This window comes from Chlamydotis macqueenii, chromosome 7, assembly GCF_036417535.1.
Source record: "Chlamydotis macqueenii isolate bChlMac1 chromosome 7, bChlMac1.mat, whole genome shotgun sequence".
In the NCBI taxonomy this organism is placed as follows: Eukaryota; Metazoa; Chordata; class Aves; order Otidiformes; family Otididae; genus Chlamydotis; species Chlamydotis macqueenii.
In genome coordinates this window covers 27,483,186-27,505,061 of record NC_141562.1, presented here as the reverse complement: position 1 = coordinate 27,505,061, position 21,876 = coordinate 27,483,186, and the positions used below count along the sequence as shown (strand labels likewise).

The window sequence follows — 21,876 nt, the reverse complement described above, 5'->3', positions numbered from 1 at the left end:
TGAATATGGGTCACAAAATAACAACTTATCAACCTCTGGTCCATAGACACAAGCCCTGTCCCTGCCTATGGTATGAGAAATAGACCTTCTGGAGTAATAGCTCCTGTATTGCTCACAGGAAAGGCATCAGCTGTATCCATCTGGATCTATCCCTGTTGGCAGTTTTGGATGAACTGCCCAAGCATAGAAATGGAAATGTCTTCTCATGCCTAAATCAAGTTCCCTTCTCTAATGTCTGAAGTAAACTGGCAGGACATTATAAGAAGCAAGCATGCATTGAAGCCGCCTGTACTTGGCTGGTCTGGATATAGATGGAGGACTTTTATTTTCACTAGTCAGCCTAGCTCCTTTGCGTATAATGGGAAATAATAGTCCAAGTCTCTGGTAAGGCCTCCTGTCCTCAGCTCTGCCCATCGGTAAGATGAATGACTGAAGATACAAAGGAAGTAAGCAGCTGATAAGGTCACCTTCACTACACAGAACATCAAATATACCCTTCCTTTCTGAAGCATTTTTCCATCACTGGACACCAACAAGGTGACAAAGATGAAAAGGTAACTAATTTTTCTTCTCACAAAGTACCCCAGGGGCCTCTGAAGTCAATAGCAAAATCAGCCATATCAGTAAATGTTTCAGCTGACCAGAATCTGCACTTTTGTTGTGGGAATGTAGAGGGAGAAAGTGAAGCAAGATTGCCCTCTGATTTCAGTTAAAATCCTTCTTTGTTTACATCTGTGCCTCTAACAGGTAGTGCCAGAAGTATTTATTTAACGGACAGATCCAAGAAGTGCTATGAAGCACAATCTGGAAGAACCATCTTCTTGCAGGGAAATAACTGTGTTGATTTTTGGTTTTGTTTGGTTTTTTTTTTTTTTTCCCTAGTGCCCTGGAAGGGGATGAAGTTATCTCACCAAAAGCAGGAGGTGCCTCAGATCTGGGCAATCACAGCTACAGGAACACTGAGGGGTTAATCTACCACAACTGAAGGTGCTCACTCTCTCTTTGATGTCCAGCAAACAGAAGCATGTGGTGCTATTGCTGCAATTTTAAGAGCTAACCAAAATCCAAGGCCAACCTCCCTTCCCAGCAAGTATCACCAATGTGGTTTCATGAGCAGGGCTTGGTCAATGCCACCTTCAATGTAGTGACATAGCACAGACTGGAGACTTCCTCTCTACAAGCATCTAGGGCAGGTATCACATGGGTTGACGCTGAGTCACCCAGGGAAGGTCCATGCAGGGTCAGATTGGACCCATCAGTGCAAAAGTCAAGGATCATAGCTATTCAAATTTGGCTCATCTGCTCTCCCAAAATCAAAAGACTTTTAACTTTTGGGTATGATGCATAGATGTGGACCTGAGCAGTCGCCAGGTAAAGGCTGCATATATCTAAGGGCTGCATTTCCATTCCTGTGGCTCTTGGCAAGTCTGGAGCATAAAGCTCTTCTGCAAGACCTATTCTGGCACTTATACAACTAGCACTGAGATGGAGCTAAGAAGCCTAGTCAGATCTCAGTGAGGGTTTGCTACTGGTTACTGTACTTTATACCTCAGTGCTCCATGCTCCAGGAGAACTGATTAGTTCCAGCATCAACGTGGTATTAATATATGGGGGCAACACAAACCAGTCACTACCAGTTCCTCTGATCCAGAGTGCTGGATAACATAGACCAGAGGTCAAAGAAATGAGAAAATGAAAGAGCCAAGATACAGCCAAATATGTTGGGTCTAGCTGAGAATCAGCTGTGTCCCTATACAAGTTTCTCTCACTTCCATAATTGCCTTGGTTTGGTTTGGATTTTTTATCCCCACTAGCTAGGCTACCCCAGTCCTGTATTATTTGGGAAACTGGTGAACCTCTGCTAGAGATCCTGGCTCAGCACACACACCTACAGAAGGACTTGGTACATAAATGTACCTTCATCACTTGTTGACATTTATAGCTTTTGAGACAATAAAAGAAAATGCTGACAATTGCATACAAAAAAAAAAAAAAAAAGCCTGTTATGAAATCTGGATCTGAAGCCACCTGTGTGCAAGAAAATAGCAGTACAGCAAGATCAGCTCCTATGTGCAGGCTGAGCTGTTAGGGCCAAAAACACATAAGCAGCAATGGAACAGTTGCAAATTGTGCTGGCGGGGTTAGGTTTTATGAATGGGAAGTGAGAGATGAGCTACTTCCCCATGAGTCAAACATAAATCATGACTTTAGAGAAAACCAAATGGGCTGTGTAACCTCCTCATTGTTTTTTATTAGGGTTTAGATAGAATTAGCGTTAAAGTAGGTCACCAGTTACATGGAAATTGGATGGAAAGGGACTGAGACAAGGAAGCAGAACCTAATTGAAAGAGACACAGATCAGCAATTAGGGAGAGTGGAAGAGAGACAGCGAGAGTTACAGTCTCATGACTGGCAAGATGATGCAGTGAGCAAGAGACTGGAAACACAGGAAATGTAAAAGATGAAAGATGACATTGGAAAGGCGGGTAATTGCCAACAAAAAAAACACTGTCTATTTTTTTTCCTAAACAATAAATATGGTCTTTAAGAACCACTTTGGAGCTTTTAATTCAGTTGCTTTTGGCTGACCTGTTAACTAGGAACAGTAGCCCGAGGGCAACTGAGTGATGATTCAGGGCTGCTGTACTTCTGTCTGTGGACAGAAAGAGAGTAAGAAAAATGGCTTTTTATTTTTCTCTAGAAAGAGGAGATGCATTTTCTTCCAAATAAGACACCATGCATTTGGGTCTAGATTTTCAGCTGGTGCAAATTAGTGTGATTCCCACAGATCATCTGCAAATGACATGGTACACCATGATCTTCTAGTTAGCAAGTAATGCCAAGTGCAATTAGTAAGTAATCGGCAGAACATATAATTTTGAAGCAGCCCTACAGCTTGGGCTCGATTTCTCTATTAGCTGCACAAATAACACACAAGGCAATGGGGGAGACGGGGATATTTTTTTTTTAATTTTTGATTTTTTAAATACAAAGTGCTATCAAAATAAGAACTTACTGAATGACAAACCAAACCCTTTGAAATCTGGTCTCTAAAAAAATTATTGCCAATGTTCCCAAACCACTTTACATGACAATTGCTTCAAAAGAAATCCCAGTAACATGAAAGGGAGTGTGAGACACCTGGGAAGGGGGATGGGAAAGCACGTTAATTTTTAATGCTGTTTTTTAGAAGTGTTCTCTCTCTTCTTCGAAGCACTCATGAAAGACAATCAGTTTCTGACAGCTTTGAAACCTGAAGATGCTGCCTCTCTCTTCTAGGAAGGACATTGGGAGGAATTAGCAGTTTGAGCTTTTCCTCCACTAATGTGTCTGTAGTCCCAACAGAAGCAGGTGCTGCTCCTTTGCCAGAAGTTGTATACCACAATATGTTCAGCCATTTCATTCTTTCATTCTATGAAACAGTGGATTTCCAGCCAGAGACATCCAAGACAAACGTGGAAATCATTGCTCAGAACGTGTAAGCTCTGAACACATGTGACAGGGACAGTTTGTGGTGGAGCAGGGTGACAAGCTTTGCCTGGCACAGGGTATCGGAGAGAAGGTGGCTCAGAAGAGTGGATGAGATCCGTACCTAGCTGGGCAACAGCAAGAGGAGGTCGCTGACCAGTTACAGTCAGGGAATTTTCACAGGTTTGGGTCAAACGGATCATGAAACAAGGAAACTATGTACAATTATCATATCAGGACAAGCTCTCCTTAGGAACAATGGCTTGTAGCACTACCTGAACTATGCAAGATGCCTCACACAACAGTATGGCTGCTCAGGAGAGCTGCTCTCCATCACTCACTGCAGCCCAAGGATTAAAAATCTGTTAGAGTGAACTCTCCCGCCAACCCAGTGCTGAGCCTTCCCAGTTCCCAGAAAGATGGTGTGCTGCACCACCCTCTGCCCCATCCAGGATCAAGGGCCAGGCTGAGCTGAAAAGGTGCTAAAACCACACAGTTTTCTCAGTCGCTCGAGGGCTAGTGGGATCAGGGCACCAGAACGAGGCCTGTTAGAACATGGCTTGCTCTAACAGAAAGGTAAAAGTCTCAGTGCACTCCACACCAGCCCTGAGTGCTTTGTACAGCCCAGCCGCCAGCAGGACAGCACAGGACCTACAATACATCTGTCCTTACTTAAGAGTGCAAGAAACAAAGCACGTTAGCCTCTAGATGAGAATATCTGAATTGTATTGTCAGGAGACAACCCTTGTCCTTTTAGTTAGGAAAAAGAAGTCATGTATCAGGGCTGCTGCTCATTCTGGCTCCTTCTGTAAGGGATTTTTTTATCACTTCAGTGAATAAAAGCCTCCAGTCAGCACACCTTTCTCTAGTCCTCCTCCCTGCACATGCTTACCTCTCATTCACTTTATCTGAGCATTACAGATATGATTCAGCATCTCCTTCCCCCTAAGGACTGGGAAAAGTCTGCGCAGTGGGCTACTCATCTGGGACTCACAAGACCTGATTTAATGCCAGGCTCATCCCATGACAGCCTGTTGAGTGACTGACCACAGGCACGTCTCTTGTTCTGTCTCATTTTCCCTGTCTGTGGAATACAACCAATGACACTGCTTTCTTTAGTATAATATTTGATCTACTGTTCATAAATGGTATGTGACTCCAGTGAGAGTAATGTTTGCCCCGGAAAGCCAAAGACAGACAATACAGGCCACAGAGCCCAATGCCTTCTCCATATGCTATGGCTTCTGCCAGGAATCTTCTGAGTACATGGCACAACTGCTGGGAACTGACCTCAGGTCACAGACATACTCTTCCTAAGGTCAAATAAATCACACAATGCTGTCTGAGAAAGATTACTCTAAGCAGATGTTCTTGTCACCTGATTTGTCTATTCAGGTGCCACAGAAAGACCTCAGCTCATGCTGCAAGTATCAGCAGCACAAGCTATTGATATTGTGCCTCTGTGGGCTGTTCAGGTGAATTCATGCAGCAATCCAAAGGCTAGAGTAGTTGTCTGGTAGGGCGGGAGATGGGAGGAGGAAGTGACACTGATTAATCTGTGATCATTAATAATGTTTTTAACTCTTGCAAATGAAGATAATGATATGGCTAATCAACTGTCTTACTCCAGGGTATAAACTGATCATCTGCTGGGATAAAATGGGAATTCCTGTAGCACGCATTTTCTTGTCCATTGTAAAGTCACTTGATGGCATTAGCAGATTGATCATTTTCTTGCAAAGTCCCAGCTATTCATTACTTCAAGAAGGTTTTTAAATTAGATCAGATGATACAGGAATGCAGCTCACTATAGCAAATGCCAATATCCTCTCAATCATTTTGGTTTCTTAAGTTAATAATCATATTAATTTTCGTTCTCAGATCAAGTTCTAAATTCTACTTTTCTTTCCATGTGGAGTCATTATTTTCACATATTCATTTTAATTTAATGGATCTTATTCTGAAGAGTCCTTATGTAGGTTTACACACTGCAGTTTGCACAGCCCCAAGAGTGTGGACAGTGCAATAAACTCACAAGGACACATCAGAGCCTGGCAGTAAAATCCGCAGCCAATAATAAAGCCAGTCACACCAGAAAGATATAGCAATAAAAATAAAGAGAAAGAAAAATTGAAATGCGAGAGAAAACCATACTGGGGACAACAATTAAAACCTACCAGTCCTTCCTATGTATCTAATGGTACCTAAGCAACTTGGATAAACCAAGTTTTGAAAGCTGCCTTCCAATCTCTCAAAAACCTGACAGCTTTGGTAGGCCTGGGAGTAGGCATAGGCTGGATGGTCAGCAATGGTTCCCAAAAGAAGTGAAGATATATAGAGTTCAGAATCCTGCACCACAACAGCCCGGTACATGGTCCCTTCTGTTGTTTTCTGCACTGGATGTTGCAAGTCAGATTCAGCTTTCTACAGACCTCTGGTGAAACCTTTCCTTCAGATTCTCTCTTCACTGAAACCTCTGTTGAGCTCAGCAGCAGCAGCAGAAGTTGCAGGGGAAAAAAAATGTGTCTTTCTTTTTCAGACAGCTTCTTTCTCTTTTTCTCAAGCTGAGCAAAGCGAAAAGAGACCAGATCAATGGCATGGGAGTTTGAAGGCCTCTGCTGGGCCACAGGAACTGAGGAGCCCTGTCTTTTCTTTATGTATGTTGGACAAGAACCTCAATTCCTTCTAGAAAGAACCATCTCTGTGTGTTTCTGCCATCCACTCACCTCTTCTCTCATTTGCAGAGGTCACTAGCAGGGGTGCCAGCTGCGGAGGGCAAAGGCTGGCCCAGCAGGAAGAAGGTCAGCTCCTTTCACCACATCCCAGCAAAGGCATTGTTTTCTATCATCTCTCTGACTTTGCCTTGCTTTCCTCAGCACAACCACTCAGAGGTGGCAGATCCGCAGCTCCCCACCCCTAAGCAAAGGGGCAGAATCTTTCAAGGACATCGTGTCAGCTTGTAATTTTCTTTCCTGTATCAGCTTTTAAATGTGACAGCAAGACTTGAGCAGAAGGCAGTGAATGTTGCCTTGCTTAAAGAGGAAAGATGATAATCACCTTATCAGAAAGTGACAGGAAAATGACTCTTGGCTCCCATGTAATTTTGAACTCAGTGGGAGCTTGGACCCGGGAGCTGTTGCCCCTCTCTCATACACAATCTGCTGAATCTCTGCTGAGTGCTAATCAGAATCTGTCCATGTTCCCTTCATACCTGTACCTACTTTGCTGATGTCTTCCACAAGTCAGTCAGCTCTTCAGAATAAGAGTAAACTCATGGAACTCCTGGCTACATGATAATGTGACTGCTAAATTTTTAAATAGATTTAGAGGAAAAAAATAGAAAAAAAATTATGAATGCCTTAGAAATACAAAGAATACTATATTTGGCCAAGAACATCTAGCATCCTCTACTTGCCACTGTTGGAGTGTGAAACTGAGCTACAGGGACCTCTGGTTTAACTCAGTATGGCATCCATCTCACCTTTTCCAACATTTCTTAATTACATATTCCTTCTGCCCCACTCAGTGATGGAATGTGAGTAATTTTATGGGTCTCTGGAAAAAAAAAAAAAAAAACAAACAAAAAAAAACAAAAAACCACACAACTCCCTCTTCATCTCTGGTAAAGCTGCATGGTCATGTAAATGAGAAGGTGTTAAAAAGGGCCAGGGCTCATAACCTATTCATTTACAGCCAGGAACATTTTCTAACACACACATAGCCAAGGGCAGCAGTCACAGCAATGTTGTCAGCCCAGCTTGTATTAAATCCTCTTACTGAAAATGTTAATGCTCTGTGATGCATACACAGATATATATGGATCATTAAGTATACGTACACAGAAATACATATATTTATATACATTCACGTGGATGTGTCCACATAAATATGTACTTATCAGCACAAACTTAATGATCCCTGTCAATGATCCCTATAAATGAGTGTCTTCATACACACACATATAATGAGTTTACTAAAATGACAGCAAAGCTCTGGGGGGCTGTGAAGCAAAAAGGTTATTTCTCCTTATGTAGGTTCAGAGAGTTGCTTAGCACAGGAGGTGAAGTGGCAGGGGCAATAATTATAAGTCATAGCTGGAACAACATAAAGCCCTTCTCTGGACCCACAAAAACATCTTGTCTCTGATTTGAATGGTAGAGACCAGCAACTCTCTCAAGCAAATACTGCTTCTGTTTGGATATATCACAGTCGACTAAAAGGTGAATACAATCCGACTCCTTTCCCCTGGTGGACAACGTCAGGCAAGTAACATGCTGTGCCTATGGCCTGTCAACACAGAAACATTAGATCTGAGCATTAGAATGTGAAATCATTAAAAGATATACTAGTTGCCAGTGAGAGCTACAGGACAGAAGGGAGAAAATTGTAGATTTTAGAAAGACTAGTGCTTTATGGAGACTAGTTGGGTCACCTCAGAATGTGCCTAACCCATTGCCCTTATGCATTTGAGTTATTTCCCTAAAGAACCCTTTGTTTTCTACAGCTGCTTTCATCACTCCTGCACCAAACACCGAAATGTGCTTTGGTACACACCTCTCAAAGTGCTGTGACACTACAGGAGCTGAACTGACCACCCTGTCAGATCAAAAGAGGGTCAAAACAGCAGTGAAAGGAACGGCAGAAGTGGATGATCAGCTAGGAACGGAGGAAGGAAGAGCGGATTCACCTCGGTTAGGCAGTAGTTCCAAGTTAGACCAGCTCACACAGACTCGTGGTATTTCCCTGGGTGTCACGAAACTACATTCTTAGCAGAGCCCACTCAGCTATACTTGCAAGGAAAAAAATTCATTCTTGTAACCTTTAGCTACATGAAATAACAAAATCATAATCAGGTTGGAACAGACCTCTGCAAGACATCTTGCCCAATTCCCCTCTAAAAGTAGCTCCCAATTCAAAATACACTACGGCATTCAGAATCATATAATACCCTTACATGCAAATCTACAGATTTTACCATATTGGTAAGTTCTTTAGGACTGTCTTAGGACATGTACACACAGCACAAAGCACAGAAGATCCAAAAGGCCTAGGATGATTGTACAATACAGACAGGTACTGCAACTGCTCACATAACAGCCATGAAGTGCTATGAAATTCTATGCTGAAACTGTTGCTGCGTCCTACAGCCCAGAGAGCCCCTCACAGGATACGCCACAAAATGAAGGTTGGGAATAATAGTCATTTTACTGATATACTGATTTTAATAAGATAGTATGACAATATGATAATATTGTTAATAATGCAATATGTTAATAACAGTTGTAATATAATGATTATTTAATACACATTCCCCTCAGAATATTATTTTTTGGAAGTAGTTGAACATAGACCACTGATGCAAATCAATGGAAGAAATGTTCCCTAACAGGAATCAGATGAGACCACTAGATGAAATATTTTGCATTTTCCAGGATGAAAGACAAATCTTTAAAAGCCACTAATCTACCCAGTTTGGGAGTACATCGATATCTGTTCAGCCTGCAGAAGAGGAGGCTCCGGGGAGACCTGAAAGCGGTCTTCCAGTACCTCAAGGGGGCCTACAAGAAAGATGGGGAAAGGCTGTTTAGTAGGGCCTGTTGCGATAGGACGAGAGGTAATGGTTTTAAAATAGAGGGGGGTAGATTTAGATTAGAAATTAGGAAAAAATTTTTTACGATGCGAGTTATAGAACACTGGAACAGGTTGCCCAGAAAGGTGGTGGAGGCCTCATCTCTGGAAACGTTTAAGGCCAGGCTGGATGAGGCTCTGAGCAACCTGACCTAGTCAGGGATGTCCCTGCTCCTTGCAGGGGGGTTGGACTAGATGACCTTTGAAGGTCCCTTCCAACCCTAACCATTCTATGATTCTATGATATGTATAGTCTTGGTCTCTCTATCTCAGCCTTGCTTCTACTCCAAGAGCTACCACTGATCCCATCGCCAGCTGGGGGATGCTAATCCCAAACCGTTGTGCTCCTCTCATCAGCTTCTTGAAATAATTTAGATTTCTACTCGCAAATACAAATTCCATGTACCTTCAACCACCGTGTGTTATCTTGGTTCAGAGGATGTCTAGTAGCAATAGAAAAGCATTGATTTCTTCTCAGCTAAATCTTCCACAAGCTCAGCATGATCCTACACTGCCCTTCTAAGATGAGTTCACTAAAATTCTCATTGTGAGAAATATCTAAGAGACTTGCATAGAAAGAGTTTGCATATGGGCTTTATAAATAGGCTCTTTCCTCCTCAGTTACTTTAATGCTGTGAACAGGAATGTCTCTAAACATTTATGGCAAGTATCACGTGAAATTTCTTTGTATGGCTTTTACAGACTATTAAGAATAGTTTTAAAAACTGCTATGACAGCAATAATAAAAACAAAACCAATAACAATAGCAATAATAATAACAATACGTCTGTAAAGATCTCAAAATAAAAGTCAGCTCTCAACAAAGCTGCTACACAATATTCAGAAAGAGAACTCACTTCCTACATTCTCCATTAGAAGACTAAGGAGATATAAGTAACAAAACCCTCAGATTTAAAATGTATCTTTCATCTCAAAAGAAAACCGCATTGATTTATACAGTAAATGGGCTAAATCCACACCTAGTTGAAACTGATTAGCTCCATTGATTTCAGTGAAGGTGCTGATGTGCAAATTTATTTGAGCTCAGATCAGTCTCTCTGCGTATGTGCATATGTGTGTGGTTGGAAAGCGACACACATTGTGCATTGCACAAAGAATTTCACAGAAAAACACCATATCAACCAACACAAAGTGATACATTATGGCCGCATTTGAAGAAAAATGTGTAGAATGAACAGAATGCAGGCTCTAATCTTTAGCTGGGACTTGGCATATATTTCCCCCACAGGATGCTCACATCAGTCTTGTGAAAAGGCTCACAGGTATATCATATGCTCTTGTGTTTTACTCTTTCTAAAAACAAGGGGAATATTTGCAGACAGTAAGGCAGCAGATGCAGAGATATATTCTTCTACACAAACGAATACTCCAGTTTTATGAAGAAAAGGCCAAAATCAATGCATGGTTTCGGAGCAAAGGAAAAACTAGCAACTCTACCAGAATCGATACCACCTCTACTTTGATAAAATCTCAACAGTTGTCTGTGACACACAACATGGTGGCTGTCTTGTTCTGCCCCAGCACTGTCTGGGAAACAAACTTAAGAGGGCCACTCCTATGTTTTATAGGCATAAAGGATAATCATAACTTAGCCTGGTCTTCCTAGGACACTTTAGCACAGAAAATACAGATGGGCTATACAGGAGTTGGCTACATCTTTCTGATCCTCACAAGACTACAGCACCAACACACTTCTGTCATGGCATACGTGGCAAAGAAGCCAGCTCAACTGACTTGGTCAGAAGAGGACTCTTCCCTAGCCCCTTTCTTGCAGATAAGGTGAGCTCAACTGCAAAGTACAGACAGGTCCTCACCACACAGTCTTGTGTTTGTGTAAGGTTGATGTAGGTCTGGTTTTTGAAAGGCATACCAACACAAATCATGGCACCCAGTTGGAATAAATTGAAATCACTAGCAGTAATGCCCAAGACACACAACTGTTATCTGAGCCAAGCTTCCTCAGAAACTGATGACAAGCATACCCAGTAGTCTCCTCTCAGTCTGTCACTACCTGTGACACCAGCAATGTGATCCACCTATGCACTTCTGCCACATAAGTAGGCAGATGCACTGAAGCCTAGAAGAAAATATACTGGGCCTGAATCTCTTTTCTGTTACAAGTAGTGAAAATATGCAAGAACTTCAGGTGCAGAAAGCAGGAAAAGCAAACTGACTGCAAGGTGAAATTTACAGTGTATCTCCTGCCCCCGAGTTGGAGTGCTGCAAAAGTGTGATGTAATTAACCAAACACACTCCTCCACAGCACTGCAGATATGCTTTGCAGGCATGTCTCTGTCCAAGGCATCTTAGCTATCTTGCTTTCTGATCCTTTTCAGAAAGGTGGTCCAGCCAGCTCAGAGAAAATACAGGTAAGAAGACATCTCTGCAAGCAACGAAGGCAGTGCATCTAGTCCTTGCTTTGTTCAGAATCCCAGACCAAAGTACTCTGATCAGCTTTGTGCAAGAGGTCAGATGACTCTTTGAAGATGCCTTTGAACTTCAAAAATTCCCTCTTTCCCTTAGTTGTTAAACTCAGATCCTGGCCTATTCTTGGGCCAACATTACTCCACCAGTTCCACCAGCTTTACCAGAAAGGTCCAAGCACCATCAGTGCCAACCCAGGTTCCTCCTTCCACAGTATGGATGAATTATAGCATACCACACCCCGGACCAGGAAAGTTATTCTGAGCTCAGCTCTGCACATGCACACTGAGAACACCTTTAGCTTGAGGTAAAACCATATACATAGCCCACGATGCAGACAACAAGCAATGAGGTTTGGGGATATTCATACCTAGAAGCAATCTCAAAAGACAGTCAAGCTGCACAACTGGAGCAAGCACAGAACTGACATTAGGTGCAACCATGCAGATCTCTGGCCTCTGAAGAGCACTGCAGTCCCTGGGCCATCAGAGCCAAGGAACACAATCTCAATAGTATTCATAAGAAGGGACCTCTGGATGTCAAAAGTCCAAGCTCTTACTCCAAGACAGACTGTCGCTCACTATAGATCAGGGCAGATGTGCTTTCAGGCCAAGGCTTGAAAACTTCCAGGGATGATGATACCACCACTTCTCTGTAATCTGAAAAGGGCTACACCACTCCTCAGAGAAGCAGATTACCTACTGTCCTACCTGAACTCCCAAGCTACAGCTTGGGACCATCTCTTCTTGTTATAGCCCCTGTCACTACCAGGAAGAGTTTGGCTCTGTCATCTGTTTTCCACACTCCACCTGGGTGTGTGACCATCACCAAAAACCACAAAACAACACCGTGCCTTCACGCAATGCTACATGTGTAGCTACACAATGCTGTACTGCACACCATGAGGCTCACCATGCACTTGGGGATCTCCATGCACCCCTTCTAGCATCACATTTTAAGAAAGTTAAGAGCTGCTATACTTACGTCATTATCTGGGTCTCTATGCCAGGGTCTACAAGGGATCCATCCACAAAAAGTGGTGTTGATGTGAAACTGTATTTACTCCAGGATCTTCCCTCATCAAAACTCACCCTGGGATAGAAGCAGACAAGATTTATACACATAAAAAGACTTACTCTAGAGCAACTGCAGCAATCAAATGTTGGCTAAGGACTGCAAGCTCCAGCAGCTAGATTTATAGCCAAGCACCAATCTTTACCATTTCCCAGCCCACTAATTCATGCTCTTGTTGTATTTTGAAAGATCAAAGCCTTAGAAAGTATAAGGACTGGCAATAAGGGCATGGATGTACTTGATCCAGCTGTACATCAGACCTCAAGAGATCAAGGAACATTGCCAAATCATGTTTCTGGCTCTGCAATAGCACCTCGATGAGGCGTCACTCGGAGCATAAGCAGCCTTGGCCTGAATGCATGAAAATTGCTGTCAACACCCCGGGACATTTTGACCCATGCACGTATCAATGCCATATGGTATTAGCTACAATCTCTCTAGCCCTACTAATACTTCTTCACATGCCATCTAAGAGGTGGTGTGTGTTTTACAGAGAGGTGGAGGAAGGAGGCCAAAGTGAGCCACAGCCAGTGGTTATTGTGGCTGCTCTTTGCTTGTCACAGCTGTAAAGCGAAGTTGTGTGCTGGTTAAAATTTAAGTTTTCCTCTTCTTAGAGGGTGAGAGTGCTCACACTGTCAGTGACAAGCCAGAATAATTCAGCGGCTTTTGATCATCTGTCCCTACTCACAACTGCCAAGTACCTTACTTTCTGTTTTAATCAAAGAGCACGTGTATCCTCACCCAGCGGACAGGGCCTTGGCTGAATTAGAGTGAGTAGAACAGGCTTTTAGATCAGCAGGAGGGTCAGCAAACCCTGCTCTCAGCTACGCCCCAGCAATCTCTCTATCTCTGACAACTGCAACGGAGTAAGTGAATGAACAGTCTAACTGACCACACCAGCAAATAGACTTGGTCAGGACTCTGGTGGCATCTTAGTGCCCCTTTCCCTCATGGCCTTCCCCCACCCCATCCACAGCCCCATTGATGCCATAGGAGCGCAAGGCTCCAGCTCTGCCACAGCCCTGCCTGGCCATGATTGGGAGATCCTGCCCTGCTGTCCCAGGGACGTCGGTCAGCTCCTGGCTTCCCAGCCCTCAGGGAGCAACCAGCCCTGACATCACCTTAATAGTCTGTGCCCACAATAGTATAGAAAACAACCAGAAAAGGGTGTGCACACCCAGCTGCTCCTATAGCAGGAAAGACAGGCAACCTGCACACTGTCAGCATCCAGCTCCCAGAGCTGCCGCTCATTAACAGTTCTGAAAGCAATCAAGTATCTCTCTGCCTTCAGATTCTCCACACAACTGCTCCTGCACAATTTCTGCCCAGAATTTCAGCTCCAAATTATACCAACAAAGGAAGAACAAACAGAGAAGCACAAAGGTTTATTGGCTGTAAAATTATTTGATCCTCTCCCAGCAGGGTCATTACAGAGTTCCCTGTAATTCTACGAAGTACCTGGGCTGTGAAAGCTGATGGATTACTCTCAATGGACATTACCAAAGAGACAATCATGGCACAAACTTCATCTTTGACTAGCAGGAAACACTTCTCATTTTAAAGTGAGCATAAAAAAGAAGTTTGCCTTATTTTCCAGGCGACAAAAGTTCGGAGGGTATCTGCATGTGTGTGTGCACACATGCCTCCAAGGACCTGCATTTGTCTGAGAGGGTCTTGTTGAAAACTGGATCCTCCCCACTCCAAGCAAGTAGCATCAGGGACACTATCTGAGATGTCACCAAAGGACCAGGAGGCCAGTGTAATACGTATTACAAACAGTGCGTTACACCAACCTCAGATCTCTCGCATGGAAAGGGAAAACTTGAACTCACCATTCCCCCAGTATCTGCCTCTCACAGCACTTAGTAAAATACCTTCATCTGACTCACAGTGCTCATCTGCCAGAAGAAGCAGCTGACTATAGCCCAAAGATAGAAGGCTGGGAGTACGATAGCATACAAAAAGCTTATCTACCCAAAATCTATTTATTTAAATGTATGTATCTTTCCATACACCTGTGCATTTGTATGCTGTTCTGCTTGCATGCTTATCTATCTAAATAGCATTTCAATTTCTGAGGAACAGCATGCTTCATTAGCTTAGCTAAAGTTCTCTCGGCTTTTCAATTATCTGCCCCTCTTTTCCTCAGGATGAAGCTTATTGTACAATGCCTCAGCCTGAGAACTAATAGATATACAGGTACCCTTTAACTCTATTCCACTCCTGCACATAAAACAGGTGCCTACTGAGGCAATATGAAGCAAATTCCGAAGTCCCTAAGGGTATAATTTTTGAGGAAACATGTTGGAGCTTATTGATAACAGCTCTAAATAACTACTCATTTAATAGAGTGGGTGGGGCACTTACAATACTGCATATGCTATTTCATGAGACTTAGTGGAAAGTAAGAACATCCAGAAGGAACCTTTGCAAAATAAATGCAAACTGGGCTCTCAGCTCCTATGGAAAGTCAATCTGTAACCAAAACTTTCCTGACATCCAAGTACAGACACCCAAAGAGCCTTGACAAGGTAAGACACAATTAAAACAGTTGCACCTGGGTTGAAGAATACAGTCATAAATAGTTAACACGCGACTTACAGCTCTTTCAGCAAGTGCCTCACCTTTCACTCTTCCAGAGCTGAACTTGCTGCAGCCTGATGTATCTACTGCTGGTGACACCTACCCTTGGGTAACGGACACTTCTGCCTTAGTTCATATTTGGTTTGGTCTGAAGACTTGGACATGGTCTTGATGTCCTCCTTCCTGAGGGCACTTCAGGTATAGTAATGACTACTGAGTTACCTATCAGAGGTAAAAGTTTCTAGTCACACAACACCACATTCTAACCAGAGACAGAAAGCTGGAGTCTGCTGGAAGCATCATTATGGGTCGGTCCTGTTAAAACATTCCTCTATATGTCCAGTTATGGAGGCTGTTGGCAAGAGTATGCTCGCCCAGACTAACCCCTGGTCCTGACTCAGTACAGCTACATATATTATGTTACGATTGCAACAAGTTTGTTTATGATAAAACAATCTGTTTCCAGAATACTGGAAAGCAAGACAAAAGATCATAACCCTCATTTTGCATATGACTACTTGCTTGTAATCCCACATTGAGGCACAGACCTCTTTGAGAATACTTGGTCCCCCTGTCTCAAGGGGATCCTAGAAAAATTACAAAGCCTTAGGAATATGAGTAAATACATCCTGTGGTCAGCAATCCACTATCACACCAAAACTAAAGCAGTCATTTCTGTAGCTCATCTGGTAAAGAAATGTGCTCAAACGCAACATACTCAAACTTGAATAGAAATCTATGTTGCAGTCATCCCAGAGTTATTTGTCAGGTCAGAAATATAAAGTCCAGAAGCTTTTCATATTGAAAACACAGCCATTAATGTTCTTAAGGTACAGGTCTCCAGCTTTTGAATGACTATAATTTAACTGAAGGATTTTGTACAATAATGACAGAAGTACAGGAGACCTTAACACCTCATCTTTGCTGCCAAACGCCATTGCTTTCTTTTTCTATTTCACTGAAGGCCACATTTCCTGTTCTGCAGGAAGAGCATGAGAGAGAGAGATGTGCTTAGCATCATCAAGCTGAGAGACAACTCAATCTTGCAGACAGAAACACAAAACTTGTCTCTGAAGGCTATTTCTAACTAATTCACTTCTAAACAACATTAGAAGCTGGGTAGGTCAATCCATTAGCCATGCCCCTCTTTCACTCAAGACCAGAGACTGAAGGTGACTCTAATACACACATTTTCTGTAAACAAGGTTAGTTATGAATTTCAGAATGCCCCTCTCTAATGCCTAGCTGGTACAGCAGTGAGAGGGGCAAAGGCTAAGGAGAAGATAATTTTGAGCAGTATCTTTAGTGCTTAGACTGTTAGAACTCATTTATAGTAAAATAATAACTCCAACTGAGAAATCATTTTGCCCTATTCCACCTCCAACTCTATTCAGTTACCACCACTGTATCTCTGGAAATTGATAGCGGAATCCTATAGGAGACAGCAACATCTCTATTGTCCTTATCAACACCTGCTGCTCTCTCCTCCCCCCTCCCTTTGTGTGTCTTACCAATTTAATACCAGATTCCGTAAACAAAAAGCAGAAGCGAGGGACACATCCTCTCAGAAATACCTGAAGCACAAAGGATGACTTCTTACGCAGTATATATGTGTCTCTGGGAAGGAAGCCCCACCTGAAGTCTTACAGTACATGACTAGCGCAAAGAGTAATTCATATATGTGTGATTTATGTATATAGCCATTATATTTACAAGATGGTACAATAATAATTATATTAATCAACAAAACCAAAATGATGGTAAAACACAGATAAGAACGATCTCATGTGCTCATTTTGTAGACACTAGCAGATGTTGACATGTGATGCAAGAGATATTAGCACCACTGTCAGCTTATCCTCATCAAGACACCTTCTCAAAGTAACAAGCTTCCTTACCACATGTGCCGGATAGGCACTGACGTGTATTTCATGGCCACTAGTGCCCCTCCCCAGTCCAGAAACCACACATTGTATTCCTCCTCGAAGACCTGCAAACAAATAAGATACTGCATGAATGCTCCACTCCACTGGGAAGGGAAGATTCAGAAGAACAGCAAAAGGCTCCATGCTTTTCTTTGTTCTGCAAAACATACCTGTCTCCAGGAATTTCCACCATCAGAAGAGATGAACACACCAACATCAGTGTGGGAAAGCTCAGAACCAATATTGCCTGCAACACAAGCAAGTGTCAGACATTCTTGTACAGATGAATACAGAATTGCATTTTTCCAGGAAACCAAAAGTACTTGGCCTGAGCAGTGCTGCTTTGCTGTTTTTGATTCTATTCTAGTCTACAAACAACATCATGGTCAGGTGGTAAGATTCATTTACAAGAGCTGTGCCATTTGAAAACTGACATTGGGAAGAAACTATTATCAGCTTATTTTCTCACCAGATAGCATTGCCCATAATTACAAGCCACTAAAAGCAGACTTATTCTAGGCAAGGACCTATACACTCGAAACATTGCATGAAACCCCATGCCCATTTGGGGCACACAAATTATCAGAATGGTAGCAGAATAGTGGCCACTGTCCCTGGCTACCAGGTATTTCATTCCATACACATTTTTCTCTGAACTTGTAGTCTTTGTGCTCTGGCTTTTGAGTTGCATCTCTGTGACCTGCCAGTCTTTGTCAATGGTAAGATAATTACCTCCGTCTCTACTTCTTGTGTGAAGGAGAGCATCCAAAGGGAAGTTATTTATATGGCTGAGTTTAAAGTTGAAACCCAGGCTGCACTGAAGCCCATGATTATGGGACTAGAAACTGCTCAAGCTTCTGTCAAAATGCTCAAACATATAACTGATCTCAGAACCTGCATTCAAATAAAGAAAACTTCTTCCTAGGTTTCCTAACAGTTTGCAATTAATTAGGACTATGATGTAATGAAATATAAGTTCCACTTTAAGGAAATCTTGTTTGTTTAGGTACGAGCCTCACCTTGGGGCAGAAGCAGTTCAGAGCATTAAGGTGAGTCAAAGGACTTTACAGCAGAGAGGTAGAAATCAGACTGAGCAACATTCTAGACAATGCTGATTTTTCTCATTGACCTAGCCATCCCAAATTGTGAGTTTAAACTTACCAGTTACTTGATACGGTTCTTAATTTTAATCTTGTAATTTCCATTATGATGGAAACTGTTCTGCTGACAGCCTTATAGTGTGAACTACTATGCCTTCACCATGCATTAGAGAATGGATGTGCCACACATCAAAGCAATGCAAAGAAAAGCTCAAACATAGACCTCAACTATATACACAGAAAACACAGAAGAACACTATTTGGAGACAGTACCTCTGAGCTTGAAATACCATTTTTTTCCAAGGCCCCTCTCTGAGACGGCAGAAAGAACCTCAAATCTTACAGTGATACATCTTAATAAAGAGTAAATAAAGAACTTGGACTAAATCCCCAGTCATCTGGAACTTCTGAGCATCCACCAGTAGTTGCAAGAGAGATGTCCAACCTGAAAAACCTGCACATGCTCTGAATAGACTTTATTATCTTATTCTCCACAGTGCTCTGAGGTCAGCATCTTGCTTCTGCTTCCAGAGTTAAAAATTCTACAAGCACCAAGCTCACTGAAAATTGCAGGTCTGCTATAAATTAATTTGTTCTTACCTCCCCACTTCCCAAAGCACTCAGTGTCTCAGTGAAAAGCTACCACAGTCACCTAGGAACTGGTTTTTTTCTGCTATCTGTCAACAGTACCTTCAAATCAGTGCTAGGTAGGATTCTGACGGTATGAATGTCTGTCCCGTAGGAAGCAGGCAGATGTAACACTGACAGATACTCCATCAGAAGGCCTCCCAATAATAACGGCCCATAGCTACCATATTGTAGTCAAACTCATGACTTCTTTATTCAAAGTCCATGAATTCTTTACCCAGTGAGCCACTCTTATACCTTCCAAATCTGACTGTTTTGAAAGCAGGTGTAATTTCCATGGAAGGAAGGGAGAACTAATATTTTTTCTTCAAAAACAGCAAAGGGAGAGGTGGTACTCTCACATATCTATAGCATCAACAAGAGCATAATAAAAACACTCTAATGAAAATGTTAATTGAATTTCTGACATTTAATGCTGGAAAATGAGAAATTAAAACCCAGATGCGGGTTGATGCATTCCTGGCACCATCATGGAATCCAACTAGCTACTATGTTGTGACAATGCTGTTTGAAAAAAATAAAATTTCTGGCTCAGGGAGGCAGAACAATTCAAGAAAGGTTTTTCCATCAGTGTAGGAAATGTCATACTGTCCATCTATCTAATCTTCTTCCCTGACACTAGCAAGAGTCATCAACTGCTTTAAATGAAGTTACAAGAAAATCCTGCTGTGGACAACCACGTAGAAGGACAGTCTATATGGACACCCAGCTTTACGAGGATAAGTCTGCTGTGTCAGTCTCAAGGTCTGTTTAGCCCAGTGTCTTATCTTGAGTGGATGCCCACAAGAATTAGAAACTGACTTAAAGGCAGATGTATAATTTTTGTATCATCATATTTTTAACATCAAAAGTGGAAAACCAACTTTCCAAACAGGGATTTCCAGATTGTGGCAAGGAAAGAAAATAAAAAGGTGAGATTCTGTTGCTATTACTTCTAAATGTCTGTTTTTCTGTGCAAACTATTTCCATTGTTTTCTTCATTCTCTCCATCTAGTTTCTTTCAGCTTCATGGATTCAAACCCCACCAAACATAACTAACTTCAAAACAAGTCAAGAGGATTTGGCAGCTGTATAATTAGATACTAAAACATAATTCTTCCCTTTGGAAGAATCTAACCTCTGCCTACATATCAAGAATCTGAGTTTCCCATCATTAATGCAAATGTACCACTGTAAATCAGAGAGTAAGACAGAGTTTGAGCAGCCAATGCCTGTGAGAATAAGTTGCAATGTTTATCCTGGAACACATTCACCAACATGGTGAGACATTCCTGTTGTTGTGAAACTGGGTAGTGGAAACAGATGTGTATATTCCCAATAGGTTAAGTGTTTTATTGTACAAAGCAGTAAGGCAGAAATTATATTCTACCTTTCAAAGGTTAATTGTTAGACTGGGAAAGCATTCATCCCATGCACTGGCAGCTTGAAAAGAACCTCATTTACTAACAATTTAGATCAATGTCTAGAATCTCACTGTCCTGCTGTCTCTATTTGCTCCCTGAAAGGTTAAAGGAAAAAAGGCTCTGTAATCACATCACGAGTAGGTCTTGCTCCTAAGAATCCATCTAGCAAGTGCGACCTGCCAGGAGAGATGACTCCACTTGGCTACGCATAGGAAGATCCAGTGGTTTAAACTAAACTATCTCACCCTGTTTGGTCTAGATCACATGGTGTTTCCCTTGTTGAGATATAAATGAAGGGAACCTGACTCTCAGGTTCTGGCTTAGTCTGACAGACACATGGAAGCACAGAAGGACATGAGAATGGAAATGGCTGAAAGAAACAGTGTAAATTCATATAAGCAGTATGCTAGCATGACACACTGCTAGGCTGAACAAGACAAAAGAGATAAAATGAGTCTTAGAAAGAACAGTTAAGCTATTTGGACATATTTGAGTATATGTAAGAGTCTCCCTATGAAAAGGCAGGACAGCCTACATGCTTCAGAGGCCAGACATTTAGAAAGCACTTTTTTTAGCCCAGCAGCTCCCATAGAGCTATAGGAGTTCTGGGTGTGGTTGGTAGACCCATCCATCCTGATTAAGTTGCATGCTGTGGCCACATAGGGCCTGTAATGGTTGTCAGAGTAATTACAGTGGGTAAGCCATTGCCATCGTGAAGCATTGTAGCTGGTCATCATTCACAGAATCATAGAAGAGTCAGATTGGAAGGGACCTTTACAGGTCATCTAGTCCAACCCCCTTTGCAAGGAGCAGGGACATCTCCAACTAGATCAGGTTGCTCAGAGCCCCGGTCCAACCTGGCCTTGAATGTTTCCAGGGATAGGGCATCAACTACCTCTCTGGGAAACCTGTGCCAGTGTTCTACCACCTTCATTGTGAAATTTTTTTTCCTAATATCTAATCTGAATCTGCTGCCTTCTATTTTTAAAGCCATTACCCCTCATTCTATCAGAACAGACCCTGCTAAATAGTTTCTCCCCATTTTTCTTATAAGACTCCTTTAGGTACTTGAAAGGCCATTATAAGGTCTCTCCGGAGCCTTCTCTTCTCCAGGAGGAACAGCCCAAACCCTCTCAGTCTGTCCTCTTAGGAGAGGTGCTCCAGCCCTCTGATCATCTTCATGGCTCTCCTCCAGACTTGCTCCATTAAAACATCATGACCTGCCAAAGCAGTATTTTGAAGAACAAGAAGCACTTATGTTCTTACCTGTTGCCACCAGCAGCCCAGGAGCTGTCTCTTTGCTGGAAATGCTTCCCGAAGTATATGGATTCTCTGAGAGTTGCAGATGTAAGTGCAATGAGCAAAAGGGCTGTTGACAGGAAACAAACAAAAGGCAGAAGCTTTAATATGCAACAAGTTAAATATCAGAGGAGCCTTTGGTGACTGCACACATATGCTCCAATCCTTCTGAAAATGACCCCTCTTGTTCTTTGCACTGTTACAAATAGCAGCATATGTTCATTTTCTGAATAAGCATCATAAAAGCCTTGGAGGAAAGAGGGGCTCAAGAAAGCTGGTTAATATTTAAGGATCCTCCTCCAA

At 42.3% G+C, this 21,876-nt stretch overlaps 1 protein-coding gene across 1 annotated transcript in view; it reads right to left on the bottom strand.

Annotated features, from left to right (window-relative positions):
* Positions 1-21,876, bottom strand: part of SORCS3 (sortilin related VPS10 domain containing receptor 3) — a 307,485-nt gene that overhangs the window by 40,280 nt on the left and 245,329 nt on the right. Inside the window, exons 11-14 of the mRNA XM_086751900.1 lie at positions 21,541-21,643; positions 17,294-17,370; positions 17,097-17,188; positions 12,526-12,633 (exon numbers count right to left, since the gene is read on the bottom strand). Coding sequence (XP_086608026.1) covers positions 12,526-12,633; positions 17,097-17,188; positions 17,294-17,370; positions 21,541-21,643 — 380 coding nt within the window. The remainder of the gene's footprint in view (positions 1-12,525; positions 12,634-17,096; positions 17,189-17,293; positions 17,371-21,540; positions 21,644-21,876) is intronic.